The sequence below is a fragment of the Meles meles genome, chromosome 13 (assembly GCF_922984935.1).
Source record: "Meles meles chromosome 13, mMelMel3.1 paternal haplotype, whole genome shotgun sequence".
NCBI lineage: Eukaryota > Metazoa > Chordata > Mammalia > Carnivora > Mustelidae > Meles > Meles meles.
This window is the reverse complement of record NC_060078.1, coordinates 68,743,671-68,764,096: the sequence shown is the minus strand read 5'-3', so window position 1 is coordinate 68,764,096 and position 20,426 is coordinate 68,743,671. Positions and strand designations below refer to the sequence as shown.

The 20,426-nt window shown below is 39.9% G+C and overlaps 1 protein-coding gene across 2 annotated transcripts in view; it reads right to left on the bottom strand.

Annotated features, from left to right (window-relative positions):
* Nucleotides 1–16,130, bottom strand: part of PDCD4 (programmed cell death 4) — a 30,550-nt gene extending 14,420 nt beyond the window's left edge. Inside the window, exons 1-4 of one of the 2 annotated variants that reach the window (XM_046027768.1) lie at nucleotides 15,978–16,130; nucleotides 11,663–11,768; nucleotides 5,165–5,467; nucleotides 3,371–3,465 (exon numbers count right to left, since the gene is read on the bottom strand). In XM_046027768.1, coding sequence (XP_045883724.1) covers nucleotides 3,371–3,465; nucleotides 5,165–5,467; nucleotides 11,663–11,705 — 441 coding nt within the window. In that variant the 5' untranslated portion in view covers nucleotides 11,706–11,768; nucleotides 15,978–16,130. The remainder of the gene's footprint in view (nucleotides 1–3,370; nucleotides 3,466–5,164; nucleotides 5,468–11,662; nucleotides 11,769–15,977) is intronic. The other variant, XM_046027769.1, reaches the window with a different exon arrangement.
* Between the last annotated feature and the right edge of the window lie 4,296 nt (nucleotides 16,131–20,426).

The window sequence follows — 20,426 nt, the reverse complement described above, 5'->3', positions numbered from 1 at the left end:
AAAATTTAAATACAAATTACATATTCTTCATATTCCAACTTAAAAATTAAATATAAAATATAATTTTATGTTTTTAATTTTGTATTCTGACTTTATATTCCAGCCAATTTTTTTTTTTTTTTTTTTCCCAGAGAGAGAGAGATCACAAGTAAGTAGAGAGGCAGGTGGAGAGACAGGAGGAAGTAGGCTCCCCGCTGAGCAGAGAGCCCATGTGGGGCTCGATCCCAGGACCCTGACATCATGACCTGAGCTGAAGGCAGAGGCTTAACCCACTGAGCCACCCAGGTGCCCCCCAGCCAATTTTTTATTCCACCCTCATTCAGGGCAAGAAAAAGATATGTTACATGTTTTGATCATTGATACTAAAACAGAATCTATGTCACTGTTCTTTTACAAATTTGAATAAACTAATAACAGAGATTAGAACCATTAACCACAGCAAATATGACTTGCTCCCAATCCCTGATATTTTGTTAATTTTTTATCTCTCTCACAAAACCAATCCTTCATTGACCAAAAAGCTTTAAGATGGCTTCCTATAGGTCATACCTAGTATTCTCATTAAAACTTCACTTTTAAAAAAAAATGGACGGTGGTACCTGGGTGGCTCAGTCGGTTGAGTGTGTCTACCTTCAGCTCCGGTCACGATCTAATGACCTCGGGGTCCTCGAAATCAAACCCCACATCTGGCTCCCTGCTCAATGAATGGAGAGATGGCTTCTCCCTCTCGATTTGTTTCCCCCCCATCCCCCGGCTGTGTTCTCTCCCAAAGTACTGATAAAAAATAAAATTTTAAAAATGGACTTCATGATTAGTATAGTAACAGAAGTCCCTATATAATAAGAATCAATGTCATAGTGACTAAAAAGTTCTCTGAGGGTGCCTGGGTGGCTCAGTTGGTTAAGCATCTGCCTTTCGGCTCAGGTCATGATCCCAGCCAGGGTCCTGGGATCTAGTCCCACATCAGACAATAAGCCTGCTTCTCCCTCTCTCCTCCCTGCTCATATTCTCTCTCTCACTCTCAAATAAATAAATAAAAGTTTTTTTTTAATTTTAAAAAATAAATTTAAAAATCTCTAAAGAAAAGCATTATTCAACTAAAATTTCAAAAAAGGAAGATTACTCTCAATTTTCTATCCCCTTTGTCCTCTGCAAAAATACCCAGAAGTGGTTATATGCACCTTGTGATTAGTTTCTAATAACATATGCTTGAAAGACTGTATGTTAAGATTAGAGTATTTTGCAATGATTCTATAGTATTTGAATCCTACATTTTTTCCTGTTCTCAGAAATATTTCCATGTCCAACAATTAGCTAAAATAGATAAGTATATACAAACATGGAATAAAAACAATAGGGCGCCTGGGTGGCACAGTGGGTTAAGCCTCTGCCTTCAGCTCAGGTCATGATCTCAGGGTCCTGGGATCGAGTCCCGCATCGGGCTCTCTGCTTGGTGGGGAGCCTGCTTCCTCCTCTCTCTCTCTGCCTGCCTCTCTGCCTACCTGTGATCTCTCTCTGTCAAATAAATAAATAAAATCTTAAAAAACAATATAACATACACCCTGATAATTTCCTGTCTAGAATTCTCATCACCATGTATTATCTCTTGCAAAGACAGTACTTTAAAAAATATGTCATAATGTCCAGGATTCGTTTCAAAATAATTGGGGGGGGGGGGGTGCTGTGCATGCAGGGTGATACAAAAGGAAAAATAAATGGAGGTACAGGATTAAACAAGACTGACCAGGAGTTATTAATTACTGAGGTTGGTAAAGCTGGGAGAGGAGTACAAGCATGTTCATTACACTATCCCAACATTTACTAAAAAATAAATATAGAGGGCATGTTTTGCATGGAGCACTGGGTGTTGTGCAAAAAGAATGAATACTGTTACGCTGAAAAAATAAATAAAATGGAAAAAAAAATAAAATAAATAAATATATATATGTTCACTATAAAATCTATTAAAAATTTACATTCTCATGGATGAACCTAAGTGAAATAAGACTGAGGAAGACAAATACCACATGATTTCACTCATGTGGAATCTAAAACAAAAACAAATAGGGGCGCCTGGGTGGCTCAGTGGGTTAAAGCCTCTGCCTTTCGCTCAGGTCATGATCCCAGGGTCCTGGGATCGAGCCCCGCATCGGGCTCTCTGCTTGGCGGGGAGCCTGCTTCCTCCTCTCTCTCTCTCTGCCTGCCTCTCTCCCTACTTGTGATCTCTATCTGTCAAATAAATAAAATAAAATCTTAAAAAAAAAAAAACAAATTAAAAAAAAAACAAATAAACAAAAAAGAATCAGGCCTGTAAACACAGAGAACAAACTGACAGTTAGGAGAGGGGAGGGGCAAGACTGGTGAAGGGGAGTAGGAGATACAGGCTTCCAGTTATGGAATGTGTAAGTCATGGGAATAAAAGGCACAGCATAAGAAAAACAAAATTTCATTCTTAACATTGAAAAAAGATAGTCATGTTCCCAAAATAAAATTTACCACAGAGTTACCATCCTAAATAGTAATATTTTAAAAGGAGCCTAATATCTATAACTCTTTAATAATGTTCAAAAGAATATATATTCTTCTCAATTATCATTACTATAGAAACTATATTAACAGAATTTATTGAAAAACAGTCTATTTAGGGGTGCCTAAGTGGCTCAGTCAGTTAAGCATCTGACTCGATTTCAGCTCAGGTCATGATCTCATAGGTCTTGAGTTTAAGTCCCATGGTGGGCTCTGCACTCAGGGAGCCTGCTTGAAGATTCTCTCCCTCTGCTCCTTTACCAGTCTCTCTCTCTCTCTCTCTCATAAAGAAATATTAAAAAAAAAAAACAAAACAGTCAACTTGGGGCACTTCAGTGGCTTAGTTGGTTAAGCATCTGCCTTTAGCTCAGGTAATGATCCCAGGGGCCTGAGATTGAGACCACACTGGGTTCCCTGCTCAGCAGAGAATTGGCTTCTCCCTCTGCCCCGCCCCCCACTCTGCCTCAAATAAATAAAACCTAAAAAAAAAAAATTTTTTTAATTCAATCATCCTAAATCTGTAAAGACCATTTTGACTCATTTCAGAAATGAAATGAAAATTACACATGTCATTATCAGTTAATTTGATTTCCTAATCCAAAAGTAAAAGTCCAAAAGGACTGAGTATATGTATGATTTAGACATAGATACTAATGTGTGTATATACATACACACACGTTAGGTGTATATCTATACACACACACAATGCTATAAATCATATATACAGGATTTGACAGGCACAGAGTATAGATATAGAATGTATAATTTGACAAATGTATGAGTAAACTACAGACAAGAAGTCAAAAAACTTACAGACTAAAAATATAAAGTAAAACATTGATACCTGGTCATCATCATAGTTAGGATCCTTCACATCTACCTCCTCCACATCATATACCTGTCCAGGTGTACCCCAGACACCTTTGCCTCCTGCACCACCTGAAAAAGTTTCGAATTGAGAAAGAACACAAAGTTCAGTTCATAAATTTTAATTGAATTCTAGATATTCAGATATTAATTAAATAAGCTAAACTGCATTTAATTTCTATGCCAGTTTTTTCTCCAGTTGAATTATACTTTAAACCTCATTTTTTTTTGGATCACTGCTTTTTTAGGAGTGATTAGATATTATATATTTTACAATCTATTTCTAAAACATCAAGTTGAAATAGCTTATAAAGTTAAAACTAAAAAGGCAGATGCTTTAAAATGAAAGCAGAAACAAAACAAAACAAGATCAGAAAAATATGTGTATCAGGGACTCCAAGGGGTGTGATAATGTAGCTGAGCTCTAAATTTTATTTGACATTTCATAATACCAAAACAAAAAGATGTATTTTGAGCCAATAAGATGTGGCATAGGAAAATCAGTAAGGGAGAAATTACTTAACAAAGAAGCACAGTTTCCGCTCTAAGTGTTTCAAAGTCAAATACCCTTTAAATAGAATAGTACACATTAAACTATACTTGACAACTGGCAATATGCTACAAATAACTAAGCTATTTAAGCATTACCGCACTGATCATTATTTCTCTGTACCTCTATTTACAAATGAACCAGCTAAAGTTTAACAATTCCAACTTTCAAAGTGGTTTTTCTACATAAACTTACTGAAATATTTTTATAATGCTTAATACATTACATTATGTTTAAGTAACTCCTCAGTATCACCAACTTTTTTGAGAGTTTTTTTCTATCAAGACTAGAGCAAAGCAGAATCTGATTATTAGGATTCATTTTGATGTAACCAATGGTTATAAAGCTATTCAACAAAATAACAGTTTTTGACTAACCACAAAAACATTTAACAAGAATCCTAGGCTATATATTGAAGTTCACACCATTCAGAAGCTGTGAAATCTTCAAATTATATCAAAATCCTACTACAGACCAAAGCTAACATTCCTCATCAAGAAATACTTAAGTATCTACAACTGCTCGTCATTACTCCAGGCACTGGATATAGCAGTAAAAAAAGACCATTCCTGGGGTGCCTCGGTTAAGTGTCTGCCTTCAGTCAGGTCATGATCCTGGGGTCCTGGGACATCCAGGTCCTCACTGAGTAGAGAGTCTGCTCAAGGATTCTTTCTCCCTCTACCCCTCCCCCTACTCATGCTCTCTCTCTCAAAATAAATAAATATAATCTTTAAAAAAAAAAAGAAAAGGATCATTCCACTCCAGTATCCAAGAAAGAACTGAAGAGTACCTGGCGGGCTCCTCACTGGCTCACTTGGTAAAGCATGCAACTCTTGATCTCAGGGTTGCAAGTTCAAACTCATGACTCCAAGATCAAGAGTGACATACTCCACTGACTGAGCCAGCTAGGTCCCCCAGGTAGGATAAATTTCTGACCCTACTTTCAAGCAAAGTTAGAGAATATATGCATAATTCACAACTGTACAAAAAAATTCATGTGTATTTTGCTGAAAATAATAAAGTTCTGCTCAAGAACACAATCTTCTCCAGAAAAAAAGCTCAACTTAAAGAAAAAGTGGGATGATCCTCAGATTATTACTTTGTAAATACATATACAAATCAATGTTTAAATTTCTCACATTCCTAGAACAAGGAAACCATAGTTTAAGTATCAGGCCATACTGTATTCTATTTGCTTCTTTGTATTTGGAATACACCAACCTTTCTTTGGTAGTCCCCTTCCTTTGCCAGATCTGGATCGCCTATCTAGCAACCTTCCCTTTGGACTGGTTGGTACAGTTACTCCACTTCTAAGGGCTTCACTTCCATTATCACTGACTGAATCGCCTCTGCCAGAGTCCCGGGATGAGTTTTTCCTCAGGCGCCTTTTTGCCTTGGCATTAATTCTAGCTTCATTAATGGAGGACGCCGAAATCCAATTTCCATTTATCTCATTTTTTATTTCTTCAGTCCCAGCATTTTCTTCATCACCAGAAAAGAGAGAGTCACTTAAATTATCAGGATCTTAAAGAGGAAAATGAAGAAAGAAAATTCTACATAAGTACTTTATGTTATACCAGTTATCATCATAAATTATATTAGGTTGAATCACATGAAATTATTGTTTTTTAGGTAACAGTGACATTGACAATTTATATGATTTGATCTAATAAATGACAACAAAACAGAATTACTTTTCACATTATCACAGAAAGTAAACTAAGTTCATTTTGATGAGCAAAGTTTAATGAAAGCACGTTATCTCCTATGTTTAGAAAATAAAATCTATGGGGGGCGCCTGGGTGGCTCAGTGGGTTAAAGCCACTGACTTCGGCTCAGGTCATGGTCCCAGGGTCCTGGGATCCAGCCCCGCATCAGGCTCTCTGCTCAGCAGGGCGCCTGCTTCCTCCTCCTCTCTGCCTGCCTCTCTGCCTACTTGTGATCGCTACCTATCAAATAAATAAATAAAATCTTTTAAATAAAGAAAAGAAAAAGAAAATAAAATCTATGTTAATATACAACCACAGACGAAACCTTTAGACTCTTGTGAGCGAAGAGAGTTAAGCAGTTGGAAATAATAAGAAAATACTAACAATCTTGAACAGAAGAAAGATAAACTAATATTTACAGAATTCCTACTATAATTTATCTGGCACTGTGCTGGATGTTTTGTCATTTACCCACAAGTTTGAGAGATATTTACTACATAAAAGATCATTAATACAGATAAGGAAACTAAGGCTGATAGTGTTTAAATAACTTGCCAGAAAACTCGTTAATTAATTATAGACACTTAGGAAATATTACTAATCCAAAGAACCTGAAAGGTATTTGGCAAATAAATGATGACATATGATTACTGAGCTTAACTGCTAAGGATTCATTCTTTCAAAGGTAAAGCCGGGGTGGGGTGGGGGGGGTAAGATAAAGCTTGCTCTCAAAGCTCTAATTTACTTCTCCAAACGACTCATATTACATATCACCTTCTGACAATCTTCCAGACTATGTAAGATTTATATATTATTCCCTGAAAGACGGCAACACATTTGGAGTTTCCAATGGTCCCATTGTATCCTTTAGGATACACTCTAGTTTTATTTCCTCCATAAAAACTTTTCTAACAATTCTAGCCACAATACTACTAATGCCCACACACAGTTCATTTACCATGTAAGAAACAAACCACTTTGTTATTTCTAATTTATGTAGCAGTCTTACTCTTCCAAGTAAGTCATAAGCCTCAAAAAAGGAACCATGCCTTTATCTGTACTTCTCTGGACCCTCAGCACCCAAAAGAGCATAATTCATACTATCAACTCAAATGTCCGTGGTGATCAATGGCATGAATACAGTTGGCTTTGCTCATAAAACTTCCTTAGTCAGTAAACTACTGAATTAGTTACCCTTGGGCCACAGTTTTGTTCATTATGGCTAACTCAAGTCCGAACCGAATCCCTCAAATGGTTTTACATTTCCTACATGTAATTAAACCGTGTCAAGTCTATGTGTATAGGCTTTAACTTGTCTTTTTTTTTTTAAAGATTTTATTTATTTATTTGACAGAGAGAGATCACAAGTAGAGAAGCAGGCAGAGAGAGAGAGAGGGAAGCAGGCTCCCTGCTGAGCAAACAGCCCAACGCAGGGCTCGATCTCAGGACCCTGGGATCATGACCTGAGCCGAAGGCAGCGGCTTAACCCACTGAGCCATCCAGGCGCCCCTAGGCTTTACTTGTTTTAAGATAGTATGTTGAAACTGAAAATTTATTAAACCAACCTGTAAGAAAGAGATGTGCTGAAATCTTTGTAATTCTTGACAAAAAGTCTAAAAGTTAAGAACACTGTGGTAATCAAAAAACAAACATTAAGTAGAGTCCAATTACATCATTAGTCTCCTAAATAGTCTTTGTGCCTTCAATCTTCAAACCATTTCTCCAAACTGCATGAAAACTGATTTTCTAAAACATGCCTCCACTGAAAACCCTTTGAAGGTATTCCCACTGGGTCAAAATAAAGTTTAAAACTCATTACCTTGTAACTTAAGAGCCTTCATGATCTTGCCCCTACTTACATCATCAGAGTAACTGCTGACCACTCCCACATTCAAAGGGTCAGAGCTTAGGTTTGGTATCACAGGTAGTAATGAAGGGATTAGTTTAGCATAAAAGTACAGAATATATTGGGAAAAAAATAAAGTATAAAATGGAAGACCAGCGAAGAATATGATACAATAATTTATTCACTAACTGAAAAGATCAAGGGTAATAATTTTGGGGTAAATAAGAAAGCAACACTCAAAAAATAAAGAGCTTTTAAACAGAAGCAGCATGAAATGTAGTCTTAAAAAGATTTCAGACTAAGACAGGAAGTTAGAGGGTGAGTTTGAGACATCATCACAACCATCATCATAAATAAACTACTACAACTACTAGTAGCAGTAGCTGTCACAGCAGGAGTGAAACTTCCTTTGTCATTACCATCATTGTTTTTACTATCTAAATACTAGATAGATACCAGGTTCTGTGCTAGGCACTTTACATACATGGTCTTTATCTTCACAAAGCTTTATCTTCACAAAGCTCTATAATGAAGCTGTTTATCCTCAATTTACAGACAAAAATGTTTCATGGAAAAATTACATTATCTAAAATGGACTGTGGCCAGGATTCAAATCCATATTTAAATCTCCGATGATTATAACTGTAGAAAATACAGAGCTAGAGCAGAGCAGAATAGTGCCAGCTAAAGAGACAGGACATGGGAATGATCATAAAGAGAGAAAAGCGGAAGAGTAAGAGGAAGAAGAAAAAAAAGACCAGAGATCAGACAAGTCAGATGTAATTTCAAGTAAGAGCAGGCAGTTGAAGAAAACATTAAACATCTACCTGTAGCATACTGCTTTCATTATTCTATAATTACGGAAAGCCACTAAACTCACCCAGATGATAAAGGACTTCAAATTACAATAAAATGCTTTAAAACTATCACTTGGAGTACTAAAGTATTCAATTTCAACATATTTCCCACAACTGAGTTTCAGCTATTTTAATATCCTTTCAAATATGTTTGTATGACTGCAGCAGAACATATCTAGGTATATTTTATCTATTAGATCTTATAATTTTTAACCCATGTTTCCATCAACTACTCTTTTGTATTTTGCTATTCATATTTACCTAGTCTTTTTTTTTTTGAAGATTCATTTGAGAGAAAGAAAGTGCACATGCTAGTAGGGGGTACAGGATGGAAAAGGGAGAGATATCCTCAAGCAGACTCTCCACTAGCATAGAGCCCAATATGGAGCTCAATCCCAGGACCCTGAGATCATGACGTGAGCTGAAATCAAAAGTTGGCCACTTAACCAACTAAGCCATCTAGGTGCCCTGTATTTGCTCAGGTTCTAGGGTTCCATAACCACCACTGATCTGACTTTAAGAAAACCAAAATACAAAAGATAAAAAACCTGAGTACATTATGTTGTGACTTCAAAATTGTTTTCCACTGTGTACTAATTCCCCTTCTAAATTCTCTGGCATCTCAGTAGTAACCAATGTAACTTCCAGTATCACAGTAGCAATCAAATTTTCAATTAATGGTCCACTGACTGACATATCAGAATTAACAATATTACCACATTTTCATTTGTTACATACAAAGTTAAGTGCTACGGGCATGACACACATATACTATAATCTCATTTAATCCTACTGATAAACCTATAGAGAGAGCATTTATACCCCAGTTTTACACAACCTGAGAAAATTGAAGGTCAGAGCAAATAACCTACTTCCCCAAAGTAACAGAGCTGGTCTAAGTAGAAGTTGAAATTAATACAGTAGTCTGACTTGAACTATTTGATTCAGGAAGAATTTATAACAAAGGTCTGTCTTAGGACCATCCAAGTATTAAAGAACTACAAGTCCTTTATATTAAGGCAGTTCTGGCCAGAGGCATCATGTCTGTGAGTCACGCTGTCTCACGGAAATATAACGCAGGCCGAACAAGTAATTTTAAAGTTCCTAGTATCCATATTAAAAAGAAATAGGTGAAAATAATTTTAACATATTTGATTTAATCTACTAGATCTGTTAGAGATTTTGAACACAGAGTCAATATAAAAACTTAATGAGGTATTTCATTCATCCTAAGTCTCAAAATCTGGATACGTTTGCACCTACAGTACATCTCATTTCAGACAAGTCACATTTCCAGTGCTCAATAGTCACACATGGTTAGTAGCTATCACACTGGGCAGTACAGAAAAGCAGCAATTATCTATATGTGAAATATATTCTTACCAACCCCACTTCAATGAAGCAGGGATATGATGCCCATTTATAACCTTAAAAACAAGTATTCACACAGCTACTGTATATAGCAGCACCAAAATAATCATTAATTATTGCAATAATTTTTTTCAACTATAATCTTCTAGCACACTTTAAATCAGGTGTATAAATACAAAATAGCAAAGAGGTTTCAACTTCAAAGTGTCTGTTCAGATCAAAGAAAACTATATAATTTGTACACAATGAATTAGTCATTGAAAAAGTAATACTATTATAGTGTTAAAAAATGAAATATGGGGGCCCCTGGGTGGCTCAGCGGGTTAAAGCCTCTGCTTTCAGCTCAGGTCATGATCCCAGGGTCCTGGGATAGAGCCCTGCATCAGGCTCTCTGCTCAGCAGGGAGCCTGCTTCCTCCTCTCTCTCTTCCTGCCTTTCCACCTACTTAAGATCTGTGTCCATGTATCCACTTAAGATCTGTATCTGTCAAATAAATAAAATCTTTTAAAAAAATGAAATATGATAAAATATACCAATAGGAAAAGCTCTCGCCATTCAGGATACTTCAAAATCCCATATAAGATTTTTCTAAAAGTTATGAATACATGTAAGTTTTCTGAAGTTATTCAACATTTAAACCTCTATTCCACAGAACTATATTTTTTTTAAGATTTATTTAGTTGACAGATAGAGATCATAAGTAGGCAGAGAGGAAGGGAAGCAGGCTAGCAGGGAGCCCGATGTGGGGCTTGATCCCAGGACCCTGGGATCATGACCTGAACAGAAGGCAGAGGGTTTAACCCACTGAGCCACCCAGATGCCCCCCACAAAACTATTTTTATGATAAGGTGCTACTGAAGCACCACGGAAAATCAAGAAAAATACTACAGATAATATTACATATAAATTATTAATTAGGAAAGAGATCGAGGGGTGCCTGGGTGGCTCATGGGTTAAGCCTCTGCCTTCAGCTTAGGTCATGATCTCAGGGTCCTGGGATCGAGCCCCGCATCGGGCTCAGCGGGGAGCCTGCTTCCTCCTCTCTCTCTGCCTGCCTCTGCCTACTCGTGATCTCTGTCAAGTAAGTAAAAGCTTTAAAAAAAAAAAAGGAGGGGCACCTGGGTGGCTCAGTGGGTTAAGCCGCTGCCTTCGGCTCGGGTCATGATCTCGGGGTCCTGGGATCGAGCCCCACATCCGGCTCTCCGCTCAGCAGGGAGCCTGCTTCCCCCTCTCTCTCTGCCTGCCTCTCTGCCTACTTGTGATCTCTCTCTCTGTCAAATAAATAAATAAAATCTTTAAAAAAAAAAAGATTAAAAAAAATTTAAAAAAAAAAGGAAAAGAGATCAAAAACACCAGTAATAGTTTGTATTACAGAAATCACTAGCTCATTTGAAAATATCAGTGAACAGGTTTACTATTCTTCTCCATTCTGTACCTTACAGTTTATTATAAAAAGTGGAGAATAAGAATGTATGAAATGTGAAAGGATGGGCAGAAAGATAAGGACATGTGAAGAATTTCCATAAAAATAAGAATCACAGGGTGCTCGCTTCGGCAGCACATATACTAAAATAAGAATCACAGGAGTACCTGGGTGGCTCAGTTGGTTAAGCATCCACCTTCGTCTCAGGTCATGCATGATCCCAGGGTCCTGGGATGAAGCCCCACATCGGGCTCCTTGTTCAGCAAGGAGTCTGCTTCTCCCTCTTCCTCTGCCCCTCTCCCCCAGTTTGTTCTCTCCCTCTCAAATAAATAAATATTTAAATAAAAAAAGAATCCCAAACTTGATTTTAAAAGTAATATAACTCACTTTCTTGTAGCATGAATAAGATGGTTTTAAAGTAAAAAGATGGTTTTAATACTATGTTTTCATAAAATTTTGTAGGACCTCAAATATGCTCACAATACAGTCAAGGTTCAAAATATTCTTGCTTACCTGTGGGGTTTACATTCAGTATTTGCTCATTTTCTACATCCATAGTTCTTAATGTCGCTTGCACTGATTAAATTACTAATGGAAGTCTTCCCTTGGGATCTATTTCCTTAAAAAGAAAAAAGTTTCAGTATCTTCCAAACTGACATAATTAATAAACTGAATTTACTTAATCACTGTAAAAAAAAAAATCAGCACAGAATTTCATTTTTTGAAAAAGAGTTCTCTTTACTTTGAAAAATAGTTTACCACTATTAACATTTGGTTTCAATCTTCCTGACAAGTGTATCTTTGTCCAATTAAAAAAAAACATATTTCTGAGTGTGCCAAAGCATCCCTTTAACTTGGAAGTAAAATTAAAGCAGTACATACATACTCCAAATTTTTTAGGACTACCAGGCTTCATAATTAATCTGATATACATTAATACTGGATAATTCACTACGAATGAATTTTAAGAACTACTACAAAATGCAAGCAACAGTTTTAATCAAGCATATGACATGACTGTGTTAATTTTTCACATTGTAACATATCTGAAGGCAGACAGGTCTGCCATTTCATTACCTAGGTATCCATATTTATAGTTGTAAGACTTTGAGATTGGGAGAAATTTTTGTAATGTTTTTTTCTACAATGAGAATATTATTTTCATAATCTAAAAACCCATTCTTTTTTTTAATTTAAAGAAAATTTGAAGATTTTATATTTGAGTAAACTCTACACCCAATATGGCGCTCAAATTTATAACCCTGGTATCAGGAGTTGCATCCTCTACACACGAAGTCAGCCAGATGCCTCCCCCATTCTCTAAAAAATAAAAAGTAAACAAAAAAAACTTGCCTTCAAAAAAGAAATAACTACAGTGACATTAGCATTTATAGACCTCAGTTCTAAAATGGCTTAAAAATTAATGCTGAAGGTTTTGATGAAATCAGTTACCTCTTATTTAACTTAGTGATACAAATCTGTTACCTGAAAGACTATCAAAATATATTTTCATGGAAATTATTACCAGAAGATATAAAATTATTTTAGAATCTCTCTGCAAATATTTTTAAAATAGTGGCTTACAGTACTTAACCACTGATCTGTTCACATCATATAGGCTATATATAAGGCTTCCCAATCATTTCACTAGCAATATGCTTTCAAGATATAAAATGCACAAATTAATGAAAATGACTAATAAACTAATTGCAGAGAAGCATACCTTTCTCATATAACAACCTATTTTTAAATGTCATTTTATTAATATCAATAAATATAAATGATAAATTATTAATTATAGTGTATTAATAATATAAATTATAAATTAATAAAATTATTTAATAATATGTGATGCCTCCTGGGACTCAACTTTTTTTTTAAGTAAACTCTAGGCCCAATGTGGGCCTCGAACTCATGACTCTGAGATTGAGTCACATGCTCCACAGACTGAGCCAGCCAGGCACCCCTCAACTAACTTTTAAATTCCTTAATATTTACTATTTTAACATCTAAAAGGTTTATAGTCCTTTGATCCAGAAAAGGGTATTATTTTGTAAAACAAAAATACACACACCTTAATGCTAACCATGATAAAACTTCTTAATAAGGCATAATCCTTAGGCTACCAGGATGCTATCATACCACTTCAGAAGTTAAGAAAATGATGAGATTATTCTAATTCTACTCAGAATACAGAGACTTAAGTAATTCTATATAATGACTTTTCAATATCATAATTTCTATCAACTCTGAATTTAGGGGAAAAAATCACCGTTAAAGATATGCATATAGAGATTTATAGAAATTAAGCAAAAATAGTTTGGAAACCTAGGCACTTCGTGTTTTTCATGTCTAAAAATGCCGTATCTGTTTCATTTTATATGAGTTACATATTACAGGGCAGTGAAAATGTCTTATGTGTATGAGCTTTTTAAACTAGAATTACATTGAAGTCTTTTTCATACTTGATGCAAGTATATTCTTTGGGAGAATACTTTCTGCAGAACCTAGCTACTAAAGGAAATGAAATTATTTTAACTGGTGTTTATAAAGCCTTTTATACTTCACAGAGAATTTTATAGGCATTATTTCATGTCCGTCTCAAAACAACCTTGACCTATTTACTCCACTCTGCACACAACTAAAATTCAGAGAAGGTAGATGATCTGTCCAAAGGCAGTCCTCAATGGAAAAACCAGAACCCAGACCTTTCAATCCAGTACTGCTTGCACAAGTTCAATGCAAGATTTTAATATCCCACAAGAAGATTCTGTTTTAGGGCTAACAGACAGAAGCTTATTAAAACACAGACTCTTACTGTTATATCAAATCTTTAAATACTACTTTCCAAACATTAAAAATATTTTAAACTATTACACAAAAGACATTCAGTTGGGCAAAGAAAATTATCAAGTATGACTATCATCTAGAACTTACCATATTTGTTTTTATTCAGTAATCCTAACAGGGGGTGGGGGGTGGGGGGAGCCTTGTCTGTGTCTTTAGGCAATGATAAAGCAATCAAGAACTCAGTCACACCTGATAGCAACACAGACATTTTAAGAATTTAGAGAAAGATAAAGATACATTGCATGTTTTTCCTTTCCTCAAAGTAGTGGAGCTCTTTTCCAGTTTACTCAACAATCTGTAAGATTTTTGCCCCACACTTACAAACTACATAAAGCAAAAATTCTAAATGCCACATCCTTGAAACTAAACAATAAAATTTTCCGTAAGAAAACAAAAGCATTCATGTAAGTTTGACAAAATTAAGGCTAACATTAAAGTTTTCATTTCTTCAATGTGTTTTACAGAAACATACAACCAGAAACATTCAAATGCCATGACATTCCCCAGGAGATAGAACCTCACCTTCCCACTAGCCCCCACCCCAAAAAGCTGTTTCCTGAAATAGGCCTCATAAAGCACTCTGACAGTTTCTAGTCAAGTTTAGGCCGTATGTTAACCAGAAAATTATTTTGTTTTCATTCCAGGGCTAGCTAATGCATTAGCAACTTAAAAATCAGCTAAAAGTATCCAACCACACTGATGCAAAAGCTGCGAAGATATCAAAGTGCCATGTATTTTTGCACACCCAGCAACTATTTTACTTTTCATTACTACAACAGAAGAACCAATCAAAATATAATTCAAATATCGCTGCTGAAATAGTAAGGAATTTAAGAAACCTATAATGAAGGAAAGTTAAGGGCATAAATACCAATAATTAAATTTAAAACGCATTTGCAGTGCTCCCCTTTTAGAAAAGTATACGGTGGTTTCTAAGAAAACTCACATTAGTAAGAATGCCAAAATTCTAAAACAGCAGTAAAAATACAAATAAAAACAGGCGGTGACTTTTTGTTCACACGAAGCTGCATTTTTGATCGTTTTAATCATTGCAGATACTGCACAGTTGCTGGTCACACAGCCAGTTCTCACAAGGGTGTGCGAGACGGGAGAGACCGACTTCTGCAGACAGCTTTCGAAGCTCAGGGCGGGGCGGGGGGGGGGGGGGTACAGGACCCCTCCCCGCGTACACTGCAGCACCAAATTGACGAATGCAGCAGAAATGGCCTGCGTTTCACAGAAAGAGGGCTCCCTTCCTGTCTTTGTTGTCCCTGGGAGATTTTCACTTAAACCAAAAAAGCGACCCTTCGCCCGAAGTCCGCGCAGAGCCGGGGAGGCAGGCACATGTCCGCCTCCCAGCGGCCCCTCCCGCGGCGGCTGGCCTTCCTCCCCGCCGCGGGCGCAGGCCGGGACCCCGCTGGCCCCAGTCCAGGCCAGCCCCGGGGGATGCTGGACCAGAGCAGTCGGGCCTGGGCTCCGGAGCGCGGGCCGGGGTCTGGGAACGCTGGGCCGGGGCCCTCCAGGGAGACCAGGAGGGCGGGAAGGGCGGGAGTCTTCCTCACAGGATTTCAGTCAAGCCAGAAACACGCCTCCCAACGTCCCCCCTCCAAGTAAAAATGAAAACTCGGCCTTAGCGGGGATGAGGAGCAGCCCCTCGCCGGCGAGCGCCCCGCGCACTCTGCTCAGCCCGGAGAGGGTCCCGGAGGGGGCGGGCCCGCGCCGCCGCGCTCCGGGCCTCGGCCCGGAAGGGAACCGGAGCCCGCCCTCCGCATCCCGGAGCGTTGGGCGGCCGCGGCCTGCCTGCGGGGCTCCGAGGAGGAGGCCGGACCCCCGCCCACCCGGGCCGGCCCCGAGCCCAGCCGGCCGCGGTCTCGGGCCCCCTCCCCCTCCCAACGTGCGGCTGCCTCTGAGGAGAGACGGGGGCTGAGGGAGAGAGCGCAGTCGTTCTGAGCGTGCGAGCCGCCCCGCTGGTACTGACCCCTCCGGCCGCCGCCGTCGCCACTGCTCGCCCAAGCCCCCGGTGCGCCGGCCAAGACCCGCTGCTCAGCCTCTGCCGCCGCCTCAGAGCGTCTCAGCCCCCTCTCGCTCTGTTTGTTTTTGTTTTGTTCTACCCAGTAACACGGGGGCGAGAGAGCGGCGTTTATTGGCCGAAGTGAGGAGGCCCGCTGGCCAATCGCGGAGGCGGAGCGGGAGCTGAGGAGGAAAAAGGGAGGGAAGTGAAACGTGGAAAGCTGGGTAGGGGCGCCGGAAGGCGCATGCGCATCGGGGTCCTCGAACTGGCTGGCGTGGGAGCCCTGGGGGAAGCTGGGGGCGGGAGGTTGGGAGGCGTGGCAGGATGGAAGTGTAGGCGGAAGGAGTGTGCTTTTGGGGTGAGGACCGGGCTGAGGCTGCCTTGACCAGCTCACTCCTTCCTCTCACAGGGCAGTCAGCGATCCCAACTAAATGTTGGGCTTCTGGAGGGTCCCTTTCCTCCATCTCCAGATGCTCCTCAAGCGAACACCCTTAATCTCTACAGTTGCTTCTCCCGCGGGTCCTGTTCACTCCTTGGCTCCTACTGTGTACACTAAGAACTTTATCTCAGTGAATGCCCGCATCCCTTGAAGATAGAAATCACTCCCATTTCATATATGAGGAAACACTCAAAAACTCTTTGAAGTCCTGTGCTAATCATGACTAGTTAGGCTCCTGGGATTCAAACTCCCACAGTCCCGCTCCGGGACTGGTGTTCTCAATCATGGCTATAACTTCTTGATTGAAACCTTTACCCCGCCTGGCTGTTGTTGGTGTCTCTCCTCCTTGACTGCATTCTCTTTGGCTTCTCTTGTGCTCTAATTCTTCCTCCTTCCCTATCGCCTGAGGAAATGACCAGAACCTTCTGCTGTCTGTTTTCTCGGGAAAGTTAAGCCATTATCTCTGGACAGATTTTCTGATTGTCTGATGTGCAACACCTAAAGGGTCTGTTGGTCTTTTGGCAACCAAACTGCCTCCTCCCCCACCAGGGAACTCCTTCCCCTGACTTAACCCCTTTCTGCCCAGTCACCCTGCCTGAAAGTCATCTCTAATGGTATTATTTCTCTGAACAACTACAACAAAAACCCCTTTCAGTAGCTTCCGGTTGCCTGCCTGGAGCGCCAGCGCCTCAGCCAGGCATTCAAGGCCCCATGGTGTGTCTTTCTGGCCTGACTTTCAAGACTTTCTGGCTATGTCTCCACAATCTCCCAATCCACACACCTCCTTGGCTGGAACCCACTTGGACCTCTCACTGTTCCAAAGGCTTCCCCACCTCCTGAGGGCTCTTTATCATATCAGCTTGAAATGCCTCTCTATCCCCCATCTCTGCCTGGTACAATCCTACCCATGCTTCATGGCTCAACCCCACAAGCCTTCTTGAACCTCCTGACTTGATGTGAATTTCCTGTCTCCTGATCCCCCCAGTAATGACTTTTACCTCTGGGGTTATTGAAACATTCTGCCTAGCCTAACTCTCCTCCCCATTAAACTGTCACCTTGTCGAAGGCAAGACTCCTGTCTTACTCATCTGTTATCATGGTGGGTTTTAAGAAGGTGCCTTGCACATTTCCTGTACTGGCAATAAAGGTACCCTGATCTGAGTTCACAAAGTTTCTCAGCATTTCCTGCTCATTCCCACCTCCTGGGCAAGAGCCCCTTGGCATGTCCAGCATCTGAATTAGCCTTATGACTCACTTTTACTTTTTAAAAACAAAGCTTCCTGGTCACTCAGTTTTTGGTTGTTGTTGTTTTTGTTTTCTCCATCACCTGCAGCTGTCTCCTTTCTTTTCTCTGACAGGCCTCATGGCTCCCCCACTGAGCAGTAACTGCTGGCTCCTTTTTATCACCCATCCCCCTTTCTCCACATTTTTTCCTTTTCTCATTCCTTTGCAGTTCTTGATTCTTTCCTTCCTTCTCCCTGCCACCAACCTCCTCTGACTTTTGCTGGGTTCTTTCCTTCCTTCATTCATTCATTAATACATTTATTAAGCACCTATGGCATATGCAGGCTGCAATGGGCAAGCACCCCAAGATCTATGAGATAATAAAAGAGTGGGATATGATTATCCATATTTAAAAGCAGCTAAAACAACCTAAAGCTTTTAGAAAATTATCCCAAAAGAACCCATTATGGAGTAAAATGTTCATATCTTTTTTACCCATCATCTCTATATATGATGTCTGGCGTCCCAGGACCCACCTTCGAGACTCCTCCTCTACCTGGGTGTGGCTGACCAGTTTAAACCAGGCAAAAAAGAAATGGGATCCTAGGGGTGCCTGGGTGGCTCAGTGGATTAAGCCGCTGCCTTCGGCTCAGGTCATGATCTCAGGGTCCTGGGATCGAGCCCCGCATCAGGCTCTCTGCTCCGCGGGGAGCCTGCTTCCTCCTCTCTCTCTGCCTGCCTCTCTGCCTACTTGTGATCTCTCTCTGTCAAATAAATAAATAAAATCTTTAAAAAAAAAAAAAAGAAATGGGATCCTAGTCCTAGTTCCCCCACTAGTTACATGTAAGAACTTCAACCACTCTCAGGACCTCTGTTTCATCACCAGTAAAATTCAAAAACCAAGTTCAATTAATAGTTCCCAAGGTATTTTCCAAAGATCATTAATTTTGTGGGACTTTAATGGATATCACGAGAAATATGTGGAAGGGACATAATCAAATCAACTTGGAAAGAAATTGTTTTAACAAAGTTAAAGCTGGTTTTGGTGGGGGGCAACTCTTCTCAGTATTTTTAATGAGCTAATGAGTCTTGAGCATCTTGAGAGACCAGAGTAGGAAGCTAAGTAACATTCCCCAACCTATTTAAACACAGAGCATTTTTTCCCCAAGATACCCCAGAATCAGTGTTACTTAGAGACCAGTTTGGGAAATATAGATGACAGCCACTATCATCAACATTCCTTTCAGATGTATTAAACACTGGCCACCTGCGCCTTTACTAAACATTAAAAAATAAGAAGCTGAAAAATGGAAAATTATCCAAGTGCCAGGCATTTTTCCTCATCAAATCAGTCCGCAAATATTTATTATGTGCCTGTTCTGTGAAAAACACAGAGCTGATCCAGCTGTGTTCTTGGCAAAAGACATTATGTTCTACCTTAGGGTAAGTAGTATCTGTAGCTTCCCAGGCTTCTGGGCCACAATGGGCACTTTCATTTCACATGATAATTGCTCACAACCTGACTTTCTGTTTCCTAAAGCCCTGTACTCATGGGCTTATGTTAACTTATGTGCTGGATGAGAGAAAAGGAGGAAACCCTTCATCTTAACTCATTCTGGCCAGAATGATGGAAGTTCAGCTTTTGTTTCAAGAATGACCCATTCCAATTTAGGATAGGATGTGCCACCACCGTTGCCTAGGATGAGACAACTGTTCAGAGGTGGCAACAGAGGCCGTGCTGGGTGATCAGCTACACATACAGGATGTCTCTCCTCTTCCCCGTACCCCTCGGGTTTAAGCATTATTGATTCCTCAAGGGACACCAAGAGTGTTTAATTTGTTAGGGTGTATGGAGGTGGGAGGGTGGAAAGTAGTTTCTAGTTTTTGTCTCTTAAGATGGGTTACTTGTGTCTCTAGCTAGCTGTGTTGCCTTGGGTGTTTCACTTCCCCTCTGGGTGGATTGAATGCCTCAATCTTGCACCATCAAAGAAGGAGCCGGCCCCTGCAGCTGAGTCTTTAAGGAGTCATTCCAGTTCTGACACCATGATGCTGGGCAAGGCCCTGGGAGGGCGCTGCTGGAGTCCTGGTAGCAGGGGACCAGACATGAGAGCATTTGCCACTGGTGACAGGGAAGAACTAATCACCAGGTGTGGACAGAGGAATTGTCATTCTCAGCCCAGGGGCTTTCTCTGAATACAAAGCTCAGGTAACATCCCTTTCTGGCACCCCAAAGGCCACACTAAAGGCCGAGGTAGTGTTGGGAGTACTGATGAGTGAATGTCAGTGAAGACTTGGAAACACGCACGTGCTAGGCAAAAGACAAGCACCTCAAATTGCCATTATTGCCCTTGGCACTTTCAAGGCTTTTTCATTCTCTGGGCAAACCCCTGTCTGAGAACACAAGTTTGCTAGTAAACTCTGTTCATGCCCTTGCATAAGATCTCTAAGAAGCCATCTCTCTCTGGGGACCGATGGAAGCCTTAGTCCACTTCCTTAAGAAGAACTTTCAGATAGCACTGTCATTTGCAACAACAGCTCCCTGAGCTGACATCTGCCTCCTAGTTCATCAGACCAAGGACTGAATTTTAGGACTTCCTATAAGGCACTGGATTGTTTTTGAGCAGAAATGGTAGAAGACTAGAGAAAGAGAGGCTTCTACTCTGAAGAGAGAGAGTTGCATAAAAAATTCTAAGGGTGATGATGATAACTGACATTTGTATTGTGTTTTAAGGCTCACCGAACTTTTCACATAC